Source organism: Carica papaya, chromosome 7 (genome assembly GCF_054855325.1).
Source record: "Carica papaya isolate Zhongbai chromosome 7, ASM5485532v1, whole genome shotgun sequence".
In the NCBI taxonomy this organism is placed as follows: Eukaryota; Viridiplantae; Streptophyta; class Magnoliopsida; order Brassicales; family Caricaceae; genus Carica; species Carica papaya.
This window is the reverse complement of record NC_142315.1, coordinates 27,547,573-27,567,817: the sequence shown is the minus strand read 5'-3', so window position 1 is coordinate 27,567,817 and position 20,245 is coordinate 27,547,573. Positions and strand designations below refer to the sequence as shown.

Here is a 20,245-nt window from a genome sequence, read left to right as displayed (position 1 = left end):
AATTAATGGGTGTGAGAAAATTTTGACCTATAATGAATTTAAAATGTAATTAAGAATTGAAATGCACAATTTTTACTACTACTACAAATAGGTAGATATAATTACTTGAAGCAATGGTTTGGTTCGATGCCCATTGTTTTTTTTTTTTGAAAATGACGATCATAAATTCATAATGGCTCGTTTGAAAACGGAGGCCTATTTCTATTATATATATATATATGTATGTATGTATGTATGTATGTATGTATGTATGTATGTATATATGTATTTCAACCTTGGTGGTTGAGTTTGCTTCTTCTAACCCTACACCACCTTTCATGTTATGTTATTGATTGATTATGGTAGTTCATTAAAATTCTATAACGATAGGAAACTCTCTTTTTTTTTTTTCTTCAATTTTTATGTGTGTGTGTGTGTGTATATATATGTATTTCTAGAAAGAATACAAAGTTTATAAATTATCATATATAGACATTTTCATGTTCGTGCAAAGAAACAAAGAAATTTAGTTTGACTTATTTATAATCGAAGTTTATGGGAATCAACAAAGTTTCTCTTACTAGGTTATAAATGTAGTTTGTATATACCTTATTGTGGTAGGACCTATATCTATCTACGGCTTATGACTTCACTTTATTGCATTTATAACAACAATATCTTGAGAGTTTTAGGTCTCCATCTCATTCAAGGTGCGATAAGAACATCAAATGTCTTTTTCGTATTTGATTTTGTTTTTCAATATGTTGTTGAACTTGGATATAAATAACTCATTTATGTGTTGTATTATATATTTAAAAAATTTATTATACATGACGTAATATATCGAGCATATAGTAATTAACAGTACGATACACGTGGTAATATAAAATTAATCACTCGTTAGTGTTTTCGTAAAATGAAAAAAATAAGAGTATTCTCCTATCGAAAATTGCATAATATAATGATGTGTTGGTCCCACTGTCGTTAACACATTTTTTAAGAGTTGATTCCTCATTGTTTCTGTGCGTTAAACTCAGAAATACGTTATTTAAAAATATGATGACTATTCATAGTTCGGTAAAGATTTTAACTTCGCTTGAACTATTTATGTATGAACGATCTTTTATATTTTATACGAGATCCTGGTCTTTTACTCGTACTTTTTGCATTGACCGATTCATAATTAGGTTAGCTATGTCACAAGCTCATGTTTCTATGATCTCAACCTATATTTACTTGAATAATGCTACAAATCTTCGTCAAAGTAGTTAGTTATTTATAATTAAATAAAACCGAGGAGCAAAGTCGTTTTATCAAGTTTACAAAGTGAAGACCGAATTAAAAAAAATTCAACCATATCTTGCCAAAGTCCATCTTGTTTTTACCACGAGCTATTTTCTTTAGGATTTGACTTTTTTTCATATTCGTGAATTCTTCAATTTGCGTTCTCCATAATAAAAATAATAAGTAAAATGGTATACTCTACGTAATAAAATTATTTCTTTACTTTTCTAATTTTATAAGTATAAATTATTATTTTAAATGTTATACCGTAGTTAATATGTCCATCGAACTAGGTCAACTTATATTACGCATCTAAATATCACCTAAAAAAAAATTTATAATCTAAGCTTTTGATATTTTCACTTGCTAAGGCATGTTAGAGTAGTTCAATTGAAATAAAATTCGGGTTACTATTTATTCTAAGCAATTCATTCAACTCCGTATCATAAGATGATATCGTTTTAATCTCAGTACCTCATTTAACTATCAAATCACAATGTAACATCTTATTAATTAATTAGTTAGTATTTAGTTGACGCTTAATTTTATCAACTAAAATTTTATACAAAAAAATTAAGAAATAATAATATATAACTAAGAAAAATAGACACACTTGGAAAAATTTATATTTTACTTTAAATATTGGAAGAATCGAACTAGACAATGAAGTGCTTATGGATAAAATTTTCAATATCTTTATTCATTATTTTTGTGTGGTTATTAAAATATTTCTCTAAGGAGATTATTAATCCAAATAATAGATGTATTTGAAATATTAATTACATGGTGTAGCCTATGAGCTATATGGAAAGGTTAAATCTATTAATTATATACCAACATACTTTATGTTATACTAAAAGTATATATTAACTACAAATTTTAAATGATCATTATAATTTGTACTAACCATCAACATGTTACTATAGTAACTAATATTATTACAGTTTACTTGAAAATCACGAATTTAAAATTTATTAAACATACAAAACTTGTCACTCTATTAGCGTAGTATAAATCGAAGGTAACTGATCTATAATACTCAATTCAATGAGATTAAAAATTTAACTCATTGGTATTTTAATAAGGTTGTGATAATCAAATTAAAGTTAATTCCAACAAATCGTGATATAAACAGACGGAAAGAATATTTTATACAGTTAAATTTCTTTAACGAATAAAATTTTACAGAGAAAATTATGAAGAAAAGTAAAATTTTGAATTCTATATATTTTGTATATCATATACATAAAAAAAAAAAGGGTTTGTTGGGATTACAATTTAGAGGAAGTTATTAATCGGATGAAATTCATGTGTCGCTTTGGTCCATCGAAATCATTTGACATTTAACCCATCAATTTGTAATATATGAGGTATAAACATAAAGAGCACGTTACAAAAGCTAAGTCCTCTCATGACATTGTGGTACAATCCCAATTATAATAGCTATAAATAATTAATATTAATTTTCTAATCCCTAATAATTCCATGCATGATTACATAGAATTTAACTTGCATAATTACTAATTAATTTGCACTTGATCCTACTTACCCCTAAATTTAAGGGATATTTACCTTTCTAATAACAAAATCATTACCCTCTTCACTCCTTTAAATTTCCTTTTCAAAATTTTATATGTAAAGATCAAATTTTTTTCCTTTTTACTTTATGTTTATAAACTCCAATTGCAATACATAAAGTACTTTTCTACCATGATTAGAAGAAGAAAAAAAATGTAAGCCATAGAATTCAATTAAATTACCAAACAAAACTAGACATGTGAAGAAATTAGGAAAGCAAGTAAAAAGTGAGGGAGCAAACCAAACCCAGCAGAAAACACTGCCCACCCACTTAACACCAACCAACGAAACCATCAAAACACAGTCTTTTGTGCCCTGTAAATCTCAGCCCTTGGTTGGGGACACTCGTCACCATCTCACGGGTGATGGGTTTGGGGAACTGAAACTGAAGGATCATTCGTACCCATGGTTTTTAGGGCAGCTTTCCATCAAACCCACTGGCTTCGGTTCTGCCTTTCAACCTCCAGTGTGTGAAAAAAGAGGCTCTAAAAAGCATCTTAATTTTTGTTTTTTATAAAAACAGGACAGTTTTATGGTTTTTTGTGTAAATTTAAGAAAGTTAGTGGGATAAAGAGAGAAAATCCAGATATAAATATACAGATACCCCAGGTTTTCTAGATATGTACTGGATTTGTCAGGGTCTGCTGAGATTACCAGATCACCCTTGTATTAAATTCATAAAAATATAATATTTGGAAATTATCAGTGGTATATTGGGAAGAGAGGTAAAGAATCAACCGACTGCAACAGAAACCGAAGTGAAAACAGGCGACTCTGACCCTGGAATTCACATGAAACCATCAAATTCTCTCCCCCCACATGAAACAACACACACAAAGCTCCACTAACCATTCCAACTTTTTTTTTTTTTTTTTTTTTTTTTTTTTTCACTATAAATACCCACTAAGGCCTTCACAAATTCCTCAATCCAAACAATCGAAGTCTCAAATTAAATTCTGTCTTCTGGGTTTCCATTTTCACTAGAAAAAATCTTCTGGGTTTCCTTTAAATTTCACATTAAATCATCAATGGCGCCTAAGGATTTCCAAGTTGAGTCCCCTCTGGAAAGGAACACATTGGCTTCGCTTGACCAAAGGCTCTCCATGGCAAAGCGTTGTGCTCATGGTAACCCTTTTCTTCTTTTTCCTTTTTACATTTTTGTGGGTTTCACTTTCTGTGTGACTGAAGGAGTTCTTCATCAACTTGCTTTTGTTGGGTCCTCTTTTTTTTTTATTTCAACAAAAAGGAAGCTTATACGTTTTGAAATAATTTGGGTTGTGGGGTAATTAGTCAATTAATTGATTAATTTGGAGTTAAAGAAAACATCAAGAGTGGTTTAATTATTTGATATGATTGTATTGATTAGTTTCTTTCTGGGTATGCTGACAAGAGCAGTGTATGCATCAAAAGAGGTATTCTTTTTTAGCAGATTGTGGAAATGGAAACAGCCTTAATCAGAATGGATAAAGCTGGGTCTGCTATCTCTGGTCACTGTTTGGGGACCGTGATCCATAACCCAGGGACCCTTTTTCCTGGCTTTACTTTGAACAACTGGCCCAAACGTGGTCCATATGGCTTAATGCATCACACTAGTGATTAGACGGTCAAGGCTCATGAGTTGGTGATACATAAAAGGAAAAAAGAACAAGAAAATAATAAGTTGGTGTTTTGTTCTTCAAAAAATTAATTTGGATTTGGTTTGCATTAATCTTAATTAACATAAGTAATTATGCCAAGAAAAAAAAACATTTTTATCTCTTAATGCTCTTTGTTTTGCTAATTAACAAGAATTTTTTTTTGGATTAACAGAAGGAGTAGTTGCAGGAGCTAAGGCAGCTGTTGTTGCTGGCATTGCATCTGCAATTCCGACTGTAAGTTTCTCTTTTTTTTTTTCCTGCATTGATAAATTTTTAATGATTTTTGGAAGAAATTATGTAAATTATGTTTGGGGATTTATAAATATTGCTATGATTAATCTGCAGCTGGCTAGTGTAAGGATGCTGCCATGGGCAAGAGCCAATCTAAATCACACTGCTCAAGCTCTTATAGTCTCCACAGGTTGATTAATTACTACACCAGTATCACCATCATCATCATCATCATCATTAATATTAAATTGTTAGAATAATTAATTAATTAACTTTTGTTAATGTTGATTAATCCATGCAGTGGCAGGTGCAGCATATTTTATAGTAGCTGACAAGACTGTCCTCAAAACAGCAAGGAGGAACTCCTTCAAGAATCTCTCCAATGTTGAAGCCTAAAATTTGTATCTGCTGCCAAAGCATTTGACTTTTCTTGTACCCAATTATGAGGATCATCAAGTTTCAAGATTAGCAATCAATATTTAATATGTAAAACTCCATCACCTGTATATAAATAAAGATGGGTTTTCATTCTCAGACCAGAAACAGATACTAAATACACCTATATATATATATATATATATTACTGGCTGTGATTGGATTCTAAACTTGACTAATTTACAATGAGACATTTGTTAGTATAAACATTTCACCAGTAGTCGTTGCAGGAGCAGACACCATTTTTGAAATGGTGGAAGCGATTCCTGTCTCGGGCAATAATCTCTCGATTGAAAATCTTCGAAATCAGCTTTGTAGCCGAATGGCAATTTCTACAGACACGCAGATTCTTGACAATTCTAATCGTCGTCCCTGGCTTCGTGCTGATCAAACCAAAAGCAATAGCCAACTTCTCACTGTGTTGACTCAGTGACCCTTCCTTCCATTCCTCATCCATGTCATACAGCACTTCCGATGTGTCCGCTACGAACCCAGCCTTCTCTAAAAGCTCGTCTATCTCACTCAACATCTCGTAAATTTCTTTGCTCTGCGGATGCACTTTGTCACCGACAAGAAACTCATGAACAACACTGTTAACCTCAACTGAGCTGCAACCGGGAACTTTCTTCATGCCTTTGTCGTTTAGCAAGGTCCTTATTCTTGCTACATCATCCCATCGACCAGCACCAGCGTAAATGTTTGAGAGCAGGATGTAAGCACCTGGGTTCTCCGGCTCTAATTCAAAGAGTTTCTTGGCACTGGACTCGCCCAACTCAACATGTCCGTGGACTCGGCATGCGCCAAGCAGAGAGCCCCATACAACACTGTCTGGCTCCATTTCCATTGTTTTCATCATAACTTCTGCTTCGTCAAACAGCTCAGCACGGCCGAGAAGATCTATCATGCATCCGTAGTGTTGGAGTTTTGGAGAAATTTTGTAATCCTTAATCATTGAAGTGAAATATTGACGGCCGAGGTCTACCAAACAAGCATGGCTACAAGCAGACAATAAACCAACGAATGTGATATCGTCTGGTTCTAAACCTTCTTCTTTCATTCTTGAGAAAAGACCAAGAGCCATATCTGCATTTCCATGCATGGCAAACCCAGATATCATGGCATTCCAAGAAGCCAAACTTTTATGTTTCATGCAATCAAAGACTTGTTTAGCTGCTTCAATATCTCCACATTTAGCATACATGTCGATAAGGCTTGTCCAAAGAGAGGCATTGGATGAATTCCTGAGGTTCTTATCTATATAAGCGTGAATCCATTTGCCAAGATCAAGAGCACCTAAATAAGCGCAAGCGGGAAGGATGCTTAAAAGGGTAACATCATTAGGCTCCATTTTTGATCTCAACATCTGCTGAAACAGCATCAAGGCTTCTTTGTACTGATTCATATGACTGTAGCCACCGATCATCACATTCCACGAAATAACATCCTTTCTTGGTATACCCTCGAACAAGCCACGGGCTGTATCTAAATCATTACACTTCGCATACATATCAATAAGCGCATTAAGGAGTTGAAGATTCGAATCATATCCATTGTCCTCGATCCAGGACCGAACCCAGTTGCCTAAAGCAACAGAACCAGAATGAGCACATGCGGAAAGGACAGTCACCATTGTACTCTCGTTGGGCGTAACGTTTGCTGCAAGCATTTCTTGAAAGATTGCTAATGCCTCTTCACATCTACCATTTTGAGCATAGCCTGCAATAATAGCATTCCACGACACAACATCTCTGTTAGGCATTTCATCAAACATCTGTCTGGCCTCATCCATACAACCCCTTGAAGCATAACCACTGACCAAAGCTGTATAGGACACCGCATCTCGATAATTACTTTTATAAAAAACCAATCTCGCACTGTCCAATTCGCCATTTTTCACGTACATATTAATCAGAGAAGTGTGAACAAAAGCATCAGACTGAAGCCCAAGTTTCAAAGCATGGGTATGAATCTGTTTCCCTTCATGGATAGCCGCCATTTTCGCGCAAGACTTTAAAAGGAAAGGGAAAGTGTAAGAATTCGGTACCATCCCAGAAAATATCATTCGTACGTAGAGTTCTAAGGCCATAACCGGCGACGAACTCAACGAGTATCCCCTAATTATAGTATTCCATATCACTGGATTCGGTTCCTCAATGGACTCGAACACTAAAAGAGCGTAAGAGAGATCACCGAAAGGAGAAACGGCGCAGAAATCGATGAGCTTGCTCATGGCGTAATGGGTGTTGTGGAGACCGGTCTTGATGAAGTGAGAATGCACTTGTTTGAGGGTTTCCATGGTTCTGCACCCGGAGAGGAGAGAGAGACACGGGTGGTTTTGAAGGAGCTTGTATGGAGGGTCTGAGCAGGGGAGGACATGGAGAGTGGAAGGTGAAATGGCAGGCGAAGGAGAAGAGAGCACCATAGATTTTTCGTGTTGCGTTTTGCAGAGGAGGGAAAGGATAAGGGTGACAGATAGAATTTGAAATACCGTTGGTTCGTAAATCCACTATTTAAATCACCCGCTAAAACTAACCGTTGGGAGTTTGATATTCACGAGGTTTAACTAAATAAAATTTTATTAGTGAAAATTAAAGAAGTATTTTTATTAGGCCAATAATTTTATTTATTAAAAAATTATTACGTCTGGATTATAACATATGATGTCTGAAATTTTTGTATTTATAAATTGAACGAACCCAATAATTAAAAATATAATAATATCTTAATTTTGGAGGATTGAATATATATTTTATATCTTACTTTTGGTATCTATCGTATAGTAATTATTATATTGTTTACATTCCATAATAATTTTGACTCTACTAATTATTAATATTTTTATATGGGTATATTATAGTTCATCTCTAATAGCACGACATATGTCATTTACTTTAAAAATATGTTCGTCATCATTAATATTAATACTAAGTGGCAAATATATAATATTTACTTATCTAGCCATATAGTATTTAATAATACCTAATTATTATATGCTACTTGACAACATTCAACACTAAGTACATTACTCAAAAATTATAGATAAATTACTCCTTGTTTCAATTAAAAACTTTTATATTTCTTTAAGAATTATATATATATTGATTGCGTAGTAATTATATATATATATGTACATAGTGATGTCCCATTGAGTGCAGAGGGGCCAATTTACTATGTTCAAAGTTCTACTAGACTTGGAAAGAAAAATAATACCACGATTGGATTTGATACTTTGTCCCATCAAAAAATCACTAATTAAGCTCTTTAATTAATTTAGAAAAAAAAAAAAGATGAACTTTAAGCATGAATAATATCTGTCACATGCTACCAATATATATATATATATATATATACACACACACACTCATATATTTAAAATCTTTGTTGGACTAAATTTGGGTTTAAGTAGAAAAATTAGGCTAAGCAAAAATACTTTGAATTCAAGAAATGATGAATTGTTGTTAGACATTCATTCCTTAAGCGGTGGAGACAGAGATGTGACAATTCATGTGGGAATATTCAAAACTCCAAAAAGCAACCTTTAATTTATCCCCTACGATGTTGATTCTCCAAGTATTCTTGAGGCCCTCCTTTTAAAAATAGTCACAAATACAGAATAAAGAAGCTGTGCACTCTCTGAGGTTTTTAGTTTTTATTTTTCATGTTGAACATTCACCATGTCTGCTTTTTTTTATATGGTGTTGACTGGATTCTTCCTTATCAAACCCTAAGTCAACACGCGAGCATCCGCGCGCCCACGTGGACGCTGAATGTGTTCGCCATCTCAGCACACATTGCTTACTTGTAAGGTGGAGAGGTCATCAGACCACTTAGTATTAATGATATATATATGTGTGTATATGTATGTAATGTCTTAAAAGTTTAAGGGGTTAGAACTTGGACCAATTGCAGATTCTTCCTTTTTATAAAGCAACAAAGACTACCAACTTTACATTGATATAGAGTTGAGTTTCTTACGATGAGATTGATTTTTTTAGATCTAATGGAGACGAGATGATAAATGTGATTAGTGTTTGTGTTAACGGTAATATTTTTAGATGTGAATGAGATAAAACGTAGTCGTTTTATGCTGGCAGAACAGAGAAGATAACATTGATTTTCTTTTACGAGTAAAAAAAAGCCTGCCAATGCATATGCAGAGGCCAATTCCCTGTAACATGTTCTGTCTGACTCATCGAGTTGAAGATTAAACCAAAATACTTTACATATATATATATATATATATATAAATTAATGATTTATTCTAATGTAAAGATTAGTGAGAACAGAACTATCAAATCCCAAAAAACATGTTGAAAAATTACTGTTCCCAAAAGGTGCCTAACTTCATTGCACCACCTTTTTTTCTAATTATATTTATATCTATGTGTGTATATGTATATATCACCAGGTCCTGCTGTGCCTGCCCCATCTGCTCGGCGTCGTCCCGCCGCAATCCTTATTCCAATTAAATTGCTGAAAAAGAACATTCTCTTCTTCTTTTTCTTTCTATTTTCTTTTTTTTTTATCAGAAATCAAAAGTTGGTTTTACCAGGCCGCCATACTTGTCTGTTTTTCTTGGAACCTTACTTGTTCCTGACACCTGGCAGGTCTCCAGGAGCCTGCAGTTCAACCACCATATCCTGATAATGTTACATCTGAAAGGAAAGGAAAAAAAGGCCTTCCAAGTAGTGGTCAGATCATGTCATGTCACAGACTTGAAATATATCTATCTATCTATATATATATATATATGTACATGTATCTTATTTGCAGACATGTATATACACTGAAGTAGTGGAGGTGGGTAGGAGGAGGAGGAGGAGGAGAAAAGAAAGAGTAGCCAATGGCTGTATGAATCTTTAACTGGTTTGCTTTTGAATTATTGCAGAAAAGGAATCAAAACAAGAGAAGAAGAGAATTTTGGCAAAACAAAGGTAGTGCATTATGAGGAATTGATTCCATGTAAAAAATAAATAAAATTATGAATTATATCAAACTTTTTCACTGTCCGCGTTGTAGCACAACATGAGTTTCTACTCAGGGGAGGCTCATCTGCCACTTGGATTAAACCTATTGGTCTCTATTTATGAATTTGATAATACCAAAAGTCTTCGACTGCTTATGTGTAATCCGATGTGGCACAAGATTTTAATTAGGTTAACAATTACTATAGTTTACTATTAAAACACGGATAATCTTAGATTTTAGTTTTTAAAAAATTTACTAAATTATTAAAAAATATTTAAGAACTAAAATTTATTACCATAGTTGGTTAATGTTATATAGAAAATTGATTAAGTAGTTTCTGAAAAATATTTTTATTATGTATCGACATTTATTTTTCCACGTTAATCCGTGTTCTCCCATATTGGCCATGCACGTGAGCTTGATTCTTCGTTATTAGTGCAACGTAGCTTTCAAATTTGATTGTGTCAACATCCAATATGAGCAAATACGTAAGCCTTTATGTTGACTTTGTACGTGAACATGATATTTTATCATTACTCTAAAATAGAGATTTAAATTGAACCGTATTAATACTCAATATGTGTAAACAGATGTGGGTTTGTATTAATTTTATAAATAAACATGATACTTTATCGTAAGCTAATATAGGTGTCAAATTTAATTATATCAATATCATACTTGTGCATCTACATTGGCCTTATACATAAACATGATGCTCCATCATTCGTCTAATGTGGGTGTTTGAATTCGGATGAATCAGTGTTCGATATGTTCAGTCTCGTATATGTCCTCGTTGGTCCTGTAAGCGGAGAAATCTCCATAAGCAAAATATCACCGTCATCATTCAAGTAACATCTTCCCCTTATACCACCTTATTAGAAATGGACATGGAGAAGAGAATAATCCTCTTCCATAGTGTTTTTTCCTTTGCAATAATGCGAAGGGGAATCATAAAAAGAGAGGGTAAAAGTGGGATTTCAAAAATTTGTATGTGTATGTGCATGCACTGCTTGCTAATTTAGCTAGTTGACACCTTTAGAACTCCTTTCTTTCCTTCCTTCCTTCCTTCCCAAGAATAGTGAGGAGAGTGTTCATCTAAATCTCATAAAATTTTTCTACTGCTTTAGAATCCAAATCTGAACAAGCCAAAACATAAATGACAGACTAAGCATCCATGGACCCACTTGTATAACCTTCACAAGTATATAAACCCTCCAATCCCATGAACCAAAATCACCAACTCCATTGAATTTCTTCTGCAACTTAACACTTCCACCATTTTCTTTCTCCCTCCCCCCCTTACTCTTCTATTTTCTTCAGGTTAGCCTCCATATTCTTCTATTTCTCATAAGAAGCTTTTTGTTGTCATCAACTTCTTATTAGGCCAAAAAGTCTGCTGTTTGCTTCTGATTAACTTTTCTGGCTCTATTTTTTGATCAGGACTAGAATGAACATGTCAGGAGGTGACTGGATGTGTGCGGTGTGTGGACACATGAACTTCAAGAAGAGGGAGATGTGCAGACAGTGCAGCTACCCAAAATATGGCGGCCCAGATGTATCATCATACTTGTATAACAGGACAGAAGTCTTGGCTGGAGATTGGTACTGCACTGCCATGAACTGTGGAGCTCACAATTATGCCAGCAGAACAAGCTGCTATAGCTGTGGTACTGTGAAAAATGACTATGGTGCCTATGCAAGTCACGTGACAGGCTCTGATCTCCCTCCTGGATGGAAAACTGGTGACTGGATTTGCACTAGGTCAGTCACGAGTCCTCAACATTTCACATTTCCATTTTCATTCTACAATCTTTATATGATTATAATATTGGCCCTTCTTCCCCCAAGAACTTTTTCCAGGAAATGTTTTCCGCCCGGAAATCCCTAGTTTCTTTTCACTCACTGCTTACATTGTGTCTACCAAATGAAGAAAATTGGATAAGGGATCAGTTTGGGAGGGTGCAAATAGCAGATCTGTATATACATGTATTAGCTTTAATGGGACGAGACTACATTGTTTGAAACTCCATTTACATAATGCACTTTAGCCCTTCAACCAATGTCTCCACTTTGCCATTTTCAATTCCATGAAAAAAATTCTACAGAAAGTTAGCCTGGTGGTGTTTATTTTCTTCAAGAAACGTAACGGAGGACTAGAATCGTTAAGGTTTAGTTTTCAAGTCCTTAATGGAGAGTTACATGATTCTAATGTAAGCAACTTTTTAATTTTTGTTCAACAGAATGGGATGTGGAGTTCACAACTATGCTAGCAGGATGGAATGCTTCAAATGTAAAACGCCAAGGGATTTCGGTAAGTAATCTCCATTGGTATACTTTCTAATTTCTGCAAATGAACACTTGTAAATTCATACTTCCACAATATATCAACACCCTTCTTATTTTCTATATTCAGGTGGTGCAATTTAGAAAAAAAGAAAAGAATTTTGAGGGACTGTTTGGTGGAGGACAAGTAGTACAACTAATTTATCACTTATCATGACCTGATCTTCAATGAAGACTGCTTCTTACTACTCTTTCTTCTTGAAAACAATAACTTTTCAACGGTTCATTTTAGTTGAAGGCCACTTTTTAACAAGCATGTATACTATAAATATATATATATATATATATATATATATATAGCCATGTAATTGTGATGAGAAAAAAAAAAAAATTGCTGGCTCATGGGTATGCATGGCTTTTCTCTTCTTCTTTTGTTTTCCTTCTTTAATTAACAAAGATGCCATGCTTTTAGCACCCATCAAACTAATTCCTATCCTCTTGGTTTTTGTTCTATAAAATGGTCCAAGGAATGTTTGGCTGTGGTTATTATGATCTAAGAAAGGAAATTGAAATCTTACTAAAGGACCACCACTAGAATTAGATTAAATCATTAGTTTAATCCAAAAAGCTGCAAAAACCCAGATGAAAAGAGAAAATAAAAATTCAAAATTAGGCATAATTAAGATTCAAGGAATCTCAATGAATAGTTCATTTTCATAGGCTTTTATTTCAGAGCAATAATTTATGATCCCTTTAAGCATCAAATCCACAAGAATTGGATAATAACTCTATATGAAGATAAGAACCAGATGCTCCCCCTACTACTTTAAAAGCACAGATGCAGTGGGAAGCTCAAAGTGAGTCAAATCCAACTTTTTGGATTTTTAATGGTTTAGCTTTCAAGCTGTTGATATTCATTTCACCTTCTTGTCACATCTAATCATCTAACCATCTTCTAAACTAAACTTTTAATTAATTTGCATATATGGAAATATCTGAAAATTACTTGATTTGTTTCAGAGGACAAGTTTAAGTTTCTCATAATCGACTTAAAATGGCAACTTTCTCTGCACAAGCAGCTACAAATTATTTGAGCCCTTTTCTTCTTTCACTCCATATATGTATATATATAAGATTTTTGTTCATTGGAGCTAAGTTTGAGAGAGAAAAATTATATATTAATTTTCAATATGTTTTCATTGCGAATCCATATCTATCCTTCTCGTGAAGTAAGTTTTGTCGAAAAAGTATCTGTATTATTATTATCTTACTATTTATATAAAATAAGAATACAATTAACAGAATTAGAATTCGTACAGAAAATTCATCTCAATCGATATTAATAATTGAAGTTTAAATTTTTATAATAAAACTTCTGGGTGGTAATAGAAAAAGTTATTAGAGTAATAACATCTTTTGGAGATGTTAAAAGGTGTAATATCATTAGCTGAAAAGAGCCTATATATATTTTACAATCTGTCTATGGAAACTGTATGTTACAGAAGCAAAGTGCCCCATTTAAAGTGAACCAGTTCCCCATGATATAATTATAGGGGTTCAGACAATTAGCACTGTTAGTTTTCTGGTTCAATTCTAAAGCTGAATCAAGGGGAAATTATGGTGACAAATTAAGGTGGGATACTGTGTTGTCTAAGATTCCCAAGCAATACACATATCCATGTGGGTCTGTGTGTGTGTGTGTGTGTGTTCCTCTGTCCCAATCAATGACAAATGGATTCTAAAAGGAAGAAAAATTATGTAGAAGAAAATAATAGGATTCTGATAAGCATATGAAAATGAGAATGTCAACTTCTGCAATTGTTTGATATTATTATACTTGTAATTATTAATTTCACTGAAATTAATCTTCTGATTTTGATGATGATATAAACATAAATGCTGTTTTCTTTACCTTTTTATTATGTTTCTATTTTGATATGTTAATTTTTTCAGAACTTAAGAAATAGCGAGGTGAGCGTTATCTGCTTCGAACTCAAAAATTATATTAACCCGATAAGTTTAATTCAGTCAAATGTTTGATTTACAACTAAACATAATTTTTTTTTTTATGTTTAGTTTACTTTGATCTTATAATAGGTCAAAATAAAAAGTTTTCAGTTCAGTTCAATTCAATGTAAACTAAAGTTAGAACAGTTCAATCTTTAATTTGAAAATTTTTTTCTATTTGATTTTAGTTTGATTTAGTTTAGTCCAATCCTATATCGATACTCACTCTTACAACAACATACAGAGTGGAACAACCAAATATTCTTAACGTGAATTTTGATTTGTGTGTGCATAATATGTGTTCTTTAAAATGAGGAGTACTCTAAAATATGATCGAGAATTATAGAGTTTTATTTTGAGAGCTAAAATATAATAAGGTAAAGTAGAGTATTTGTAAAAATTTGTTTTTGACTTTTAAAGGGGGGAAATAAGGGTAAAAGCAATTTCTCGAGATTAATATTTATTCAACCCTCCAAATTAAAGTTAGTTTCGTTTATATTATAAGAATTACATTTTTTAAATAATCAATCCTATATATGTATAGAATAACTGTTTTATTATTAATAAAATTCTCACCCTACTTTACTATGTATTATCATATAAAAGTGGAGACCAAAAATTAAGTTTTAAATAAAATATTTAAACTTTGTTTTAAAAATATTTATCTTATTATTTTTTAAAAACGTATATTATATTATCGGAATTTGGTACATCAAGAAATTTATAAACGGCATGATTATATACATCTTCTCATAATTAAGATTTATATTTCTATATGTAAAAAATTTTATTGGGAACTCAAAAATAATAAAAAAATTTATTGAGAACTCGAGAATAATATAACTCTATATCTTAAATTAGGTAATACCATCTTATTTTGACGGTTAAGGTTTATGTATTTGGTAGTTAGGGTTTATTTTCAAATGTATAATAAAAACATACTTATTCATATCTTAAATCGGATTTAAATATTAAATATATTATGTTGTAGATGTTACTACAAAAATTAGTATAATTGGTAATGAGATATATATAAACTATGTAGATTTAATTTTTATAAATAATACCCTAATGAAGTTCTAAAAGATACCTAGTTGATGTGTCCGTAAAAGTATTTTGTTTTTAAGATTGTAACTATGAAGGACTTCAGGATTAGTGAGATTAATTGAAATGAAATCAAATAATATATAGTTGTTTATAAATCTAATTTTTGTGACCAATTAATTGAAAATAAAATGTCACACGTTAACGTGATTTGATTGAAAAAAAATTAAAAATTGATAAATGATTTTTTGTATCTTATTTTTTTAGTCATTATATTCATTGAATAAGTGATCATCTAGGGTTCTTATTCAGAAAATCTTTAGGGTTTGAATGGAATGTTTTATTGAATTATCTTAATTCTAATATGAATATAAAATTTCAACTAATTCGTAGGATTTTAATAAAAGCATTCATATTAATAATAAAAGAAATAAGAATAAAATCAGGATACGTATAAATATTAAATAATAAAAAAAACTCAAATAGATAATATAAAAAATTCAAGAGGCCTTTAACGATCAATATAAGATAAAAATAAATGAATCGATTTAATTTTTTTAGTATTTAATCACAAATTTTTTTTTAATTTTTATTTTTTAAATAATATTGAATGAAAGAATTAAGAAGTTTCGAACTTTCTATTATATATCTATTTCAATCAATATCGAGATGTTTTTGTTCGAGCCGTACGAAATGAAATTAAATATTTGGAAACCATTCCAAAATTTTTTATTTATAGTTAGCAAGTAATAATTAAGAAATCTTTAACGGTCGGTTAGTTCCGTGACGCCAGGGTTTTAGAGGAGTTAGGGTTTTCGCCACTTAGGGCTTTAGTTTTTAGGTTTTCTTCTTCTCCTCTTGTTAGGGCTACAATCAAATTAGGTTTAGGATTTGCGCATTGGCGGCTACTGCTGTTGACTTCCCCACCGATCCCGCCCCTTGTATATAAATACACTGTTCTCACCTTGAGTAGCATCTAGGGTTTCCCAATTTCAGTTGTTCACATTGTATTTTCAAGACGCTGACATTGATCAGTGATCACCCCTGTTTATTTTCAGTTTTAATCCAATTCGGAGTTTTGATTTTTCGCAATTAAATTTGTATTAAATCCAAATACTCATCTGGGTATTCGTGATTAGTTCCTAGTCTTTCTGCCGAAGTCAATTAGGTTTCGTTGATTTTCGAGATTTCTTTTTCTCTAAGCATTCATCATTCATGTAAGCAAGTTCAATCCAGGTTTCTTTGGTTGCCTATATAACTATTGTTTTTTCTCCGAGATTTTACTTGTGTTCTGTTTGAATATCGTTGTCTCCCGTCTTTATTGATCATCATCTCTTTATTTTTTTTGGATTTTTTTTTAAATTCTATTGTGCCGAAAAGTCTGATTACTCATTCCGACGATATATTTGACAATTGATCACCGATAAAAATCTTATTCTGCAACTGACAGAAAAGTTCAGGCCTTGAAATTTAACTGATATGAGTTACTCTGATTCTCACCCTTCGATTATGCAAACACCTTTCAATGGTGGTGGGTCTGATGCAATTGGCATATGGCCTCAGTATCCAATGAGCAATGAAAGCTTTGATCTTCATACACAATTTGATCAACAGCAGCAGCCTCCTCCTTTCAAGAGATCAAGGCACGAAGATAACCAATCTAGTTCTTCACCATACCAGTCCAATTCTAGGACACCCATAAACCCTCCAGTCAACAAGGGGACAAGCAACATCTTTTTCAAGACCCGGGTGTGTGCCAAATTCAGAGCTGGTAATTGCAGGAATGGTGAGAATTGCAACTTCGCTCATGGGGTTGAAGATTTGCGACAACCCCCACCAAATTGGCAAGAACTTGTAGGGGCGCGTGGTGATGAGGAAAGATCATCAGGGAATTGGGAGGATGATCAGAGGATCATTCACAGGATGAAGCTATGCAAAAAGTTTTATAATGGGGAGGAATGCCCTTATGGGGAAAGGTGCAATTTCCTTCATGAAGATCCTGCCAAGTTTAGAGATGATAATAGGTTTAGAGAAAGCTCTGCTATCAGCATTGGAACCACTCCTCCGCCAGTGGTGCATGGAAGCGGGGGTACTCAATCTGAAGTTAATAGGTCTGCTAACAACAACAACATGATGATGATGATGAAGCCTGTTTACTGGAAGACAAAATTATGTACAAAATGGGAGACAACCAGTCATTGTCCCTTTTCCGATAAATGCCACTTTGCTCATGGGCAAGCAGGTATAAATGATTATTATATTAATTGATTTGTGATTTTGCTCTCTAGGTTGGATTTGGGATTAATCTTGCTGATATGTTTTCTTGACATGCTTTTTCAAGTACTTTAGACCATCAAGAGGCAATAGGTATATTAAAAATTGATAGAAAATTAGTGGCCGCGTGCATGATTTTGTCGGGTGCTTATTTTTCTGCTGTTCATTTACTTGGTTTCTTTTGATTTCTAGTAACTGTTTTGGAACATTTTAGTCCAAAAGATATTATGATTAATCAGTTTAGAAAAATAATAGCTGCTAAGTTGATTCTTTAGTTGGTTTGAGGTTGTGGGAGGGGACCTTTTTGCGATGAGCTTTATTCTCTTGTTCACTTAGGTGATAATTGCTATTTATTTGTGTCCTGCACTGTGTGCCAATATAAACATCAATTCCAGAATGAGAATTTGTGCCACTTCCAGCGTTTATATCCGCTGCTTTAAGTATTTACTTATCTTCTACATTGTTCTTGTGGCTATTTTGGTTTCAACTACTAGAGTTTAGCTGTTTTATTCCTGGAAGCTGTACAAGTCTCCTTCTGGCCTTTAGGAACTAAAAGCTACTAACAGTTCCCTCCCTTGCCTTCTCCCTGGACCACAAATTCTAAATAGTCACATGGAATATGAATGGGAATATAATGGAAATAAGATGGAATTTTCAATGAGAATTACACCTAAGTTAATTCTATGTCTGATTCAAGTTACAGATTTTTGTGATTACTTTATTGACAGGTTGAGAATACAGGTCTATAGTTGTGGAATGAAGTTAACTCAACTATGATCAAATGTATAAGTTAGCTATTATAGCTAACTTTCTAGATGTCAAATAATTTAGATCTAAGGATCAAATAGAAATGAAATAGGTCTGTACCAAATGCAACTTTGAGTTTTTATGGGTGTTAGTTATTAAGTTTGGCTGGAAAACCTGGTTGTTTTGAGTGGATCTGTTGAGAAGGTTTTAACTTTTTGTAGCTTATTTTCTTAAGTATGGTCAATGAGATCTGCCTTGAGAACAAAAAGCTGACCAGCTCATTCAAGACCGTGACTTTGAAGCAGCCAAGGGATCAATAACAATTTGATATGTTTTAATTTGCACGAATCTTATTAGAATTGTCTTTTATCTTTTCCTGGTTGCAAATTAGAGTTGACATAAAGCTGAGAGTCACTTAATTCTTTTCTGTTATATTTTTTATTCATTGTCTTCAAAATTTGACAAACATTATGAACACCCACATGGGCAGAAACTGTGTTCGTGACATCATTAGAGCTAGTTTTCTAATATTTTGTTTCTTAAATTCAGAGTTGCAGATGTTTGTTGGACGCGTTGAAGGGGATGGTGGGAATACAACCTCTACTGTCGCAAAACCTAACATTGTTGCTGCAAATGATGCATCTATGATGAAGACAGTAGTAAGTGGTCCTGTCTTACAGGAAGAAGGACAGGGTAAGAAGTGTTTGTTTAAATGGAAAGGACCCAAGAAAATCAACAGGATCTACGCAGATTGGCTGGATGACTTACCCATTGCAAACTTACCAAGCCAAGTTGAGAGTTGAGTAAATCCATGATGTGCCTCTTTTTTCTTTTTTTTTTCATTGCTGCTGTTGATGAGATCAAATAATATCAGGAAGGATGTGAGAGATTTTAGATACTCTGGCGACGAGAAGATATAAAATGTATCCAACCAAGGCCGTAGCTTGATTGAAATTGTCCAATATTTTTTAATTATTTTATGTAGCTGATTTCTATTGTATAATTCTTGAACCTTTGATTGAATTGGATCAAATAGTATCATTTTTTTGTTCCCGCGTTCGGACTTTTGCTGTTTATCCCTTGACAAATTACTCTGAAGTAATATATCTTCAGGACAACCAAATGACAAACTCAACAATCTTTGCTTGGCAGCATTGATTCAGGCACGACTTGGCACTTGGAAAGAAGACATTAAGAATATGTTATTAACTGGGATTTAGGCCTGCAAGATTAGGGCTCTCTTTGTACGTATTTAGTTTAAAATTTTATTAGAAGACGATAGAAGTATAACTTTTATGTTGAATTGGAATTATGTATTTTAAAATCCAAAGTATATTATTATATTTCACTTGAAAATTCTTTAAGAGATCAGTTTTATTATTGTAAGTAAAAAATTTTAACATCTTTTTAAATAATTTAAATGTAAATTTTCAAATGAATCTCATGACTAAAATTTAAGCATTCCATACGTAGCCTAATCTCCTGAAAAAATAGAAGTCAATAATACTTCTGAAACTCAGGATTCTTTGCATCCTTCTACAAATTCACAAGCTGTTAACCAGTCTAAATTTTGTCAACAGAAGAACTCGTTTCTTCGGTAGACAAATGATAAAGTATTTCATAGTAACTGAACATTGTTGGGGAATGGGGAAAAGGATTTAGTGATTTTAACTGGATGAATGCTGTGAGTAAAAGATCTTAGCAGAGTTCTTCCAGCGCAAACCGTAATGCATCAAAATTGGTTCTCAATTATTCTCCACAAAAAGAACTTAAAGAAA

General features: G+C 32.9%; 4 protein-coding genes across 6 annotated transcripts; 3 read left to right on the top strand and 1 right to left on the bottom strand.

Moving 5' to 3' along the window:
* Nucleotides 1-3,746: 3,746 nt before the first annotated feature.
* On the top strand, nt 3,747-5,243 carry LOC148253117 (early nodulin-93-like). The gene is made up of 4 exons (XM_088207148.1): nt 3,747-3,966; nt 4,651-4,712; nt 4,824-4,899; nt 5,011-5,243. The coding sequence occupies exons 1-4, from the start codon at nt 3,870-3,872 to the stop codon at nt 5,103-5,105; spliced, it is 330 nt and encodes a 109-aa protein (XP_088063274.1). The 5' UTR covers nt 3,747-3,869; the 3' UTR covers nt 5,106-5,243.
* Nucleotides 5,218-7,603, bottom strand: OTP82 (Tetratricopeptide repeat (TPR)-like superfamily protein). Its single transcript, XM_022039571.2, has one exon. It carries the CDS (start codon nt 7,564-7,566, stop codon nt 5,356-5,358), a length of 2,211 nt encoding a protein of 736 aa, XP_021895263.2. The 5' UTR covers nt 7,567-7,603; the 3' UTR covers nt 5,218-5,355.
* Nucleotides 7,604-11,165: 3,562 nt separating this feature from the next.
* LOC110812710 (Ran BP2/NZF zinc finger-like superfamily protein) lies at nt 11,166-12,850 on the top strand. Of its 2 annotated transcripts, XM_022039540.2 has the most exons (4): nt 11,166-11,432; nt 11,553-11,873; nt 12,353-12,423; nt 12,526-12,847. In XM_022039540.2, the coding sequence occupies exons 2-4, from the start codon at nt 11,560-11,562 to the stop codon at nt 12,537-12,539; spliced, it is 399 nt and encodes a 132-aa protein (XP_021895232.1). In that variant the 5' UTR covers nt 11,166-11,432; nt 11,553-11,559; the 3' UTR covers nt 12,540-12,847. The 2 variants fall into 2 exon arrangements, with proteins under 2 accessions (XP_021895232.1, XP_088063719.1); XM_088207593.1 differs by lacking the exon at nt 11,166-11,432 and having other exon boundaries at nt 11,554-11,873; nt 12,526-12,850.
* Nucleotides 12,851-16,200: 3,350 nt separating this feature from the next.
* Nucleotides 16,201-19,831, top strand: LOC110812643 (Zinc finger (CCCH-type) family protein). Of its 2 annotated transcripts, XR_015813509.1 has the most exons (3): nt 16,201-17,688; nt 19,017-19,390; nt 19,567-19,831. XR_015813509.1 is itself a non-coding variant. In XM_022039464.2 (2 exons), the coding sequence occupies exons 1-2, from the start codon at nt 16,926-16,928 to the stop codon at nt 19,268-19,270; spliced, it is 1,017 nt and encodes a 338-aa protein (XP_021895156.2). In that variant the 5' UTR covers nt 16,201-16,925; the 3' UTR covers nt 19,271-19,520. The 2 variants fall into 2 exon arrangements, 1 of the variants encoding a protein (XP_021895156.2); XM_022039464.2 differs by lacking the exon at nt 19,567-19,831 and having other exon boundaries at nt 19,017-19,520.
* Nucleotides 19,832-20,245: the final 414 nt, after the last annotated feature.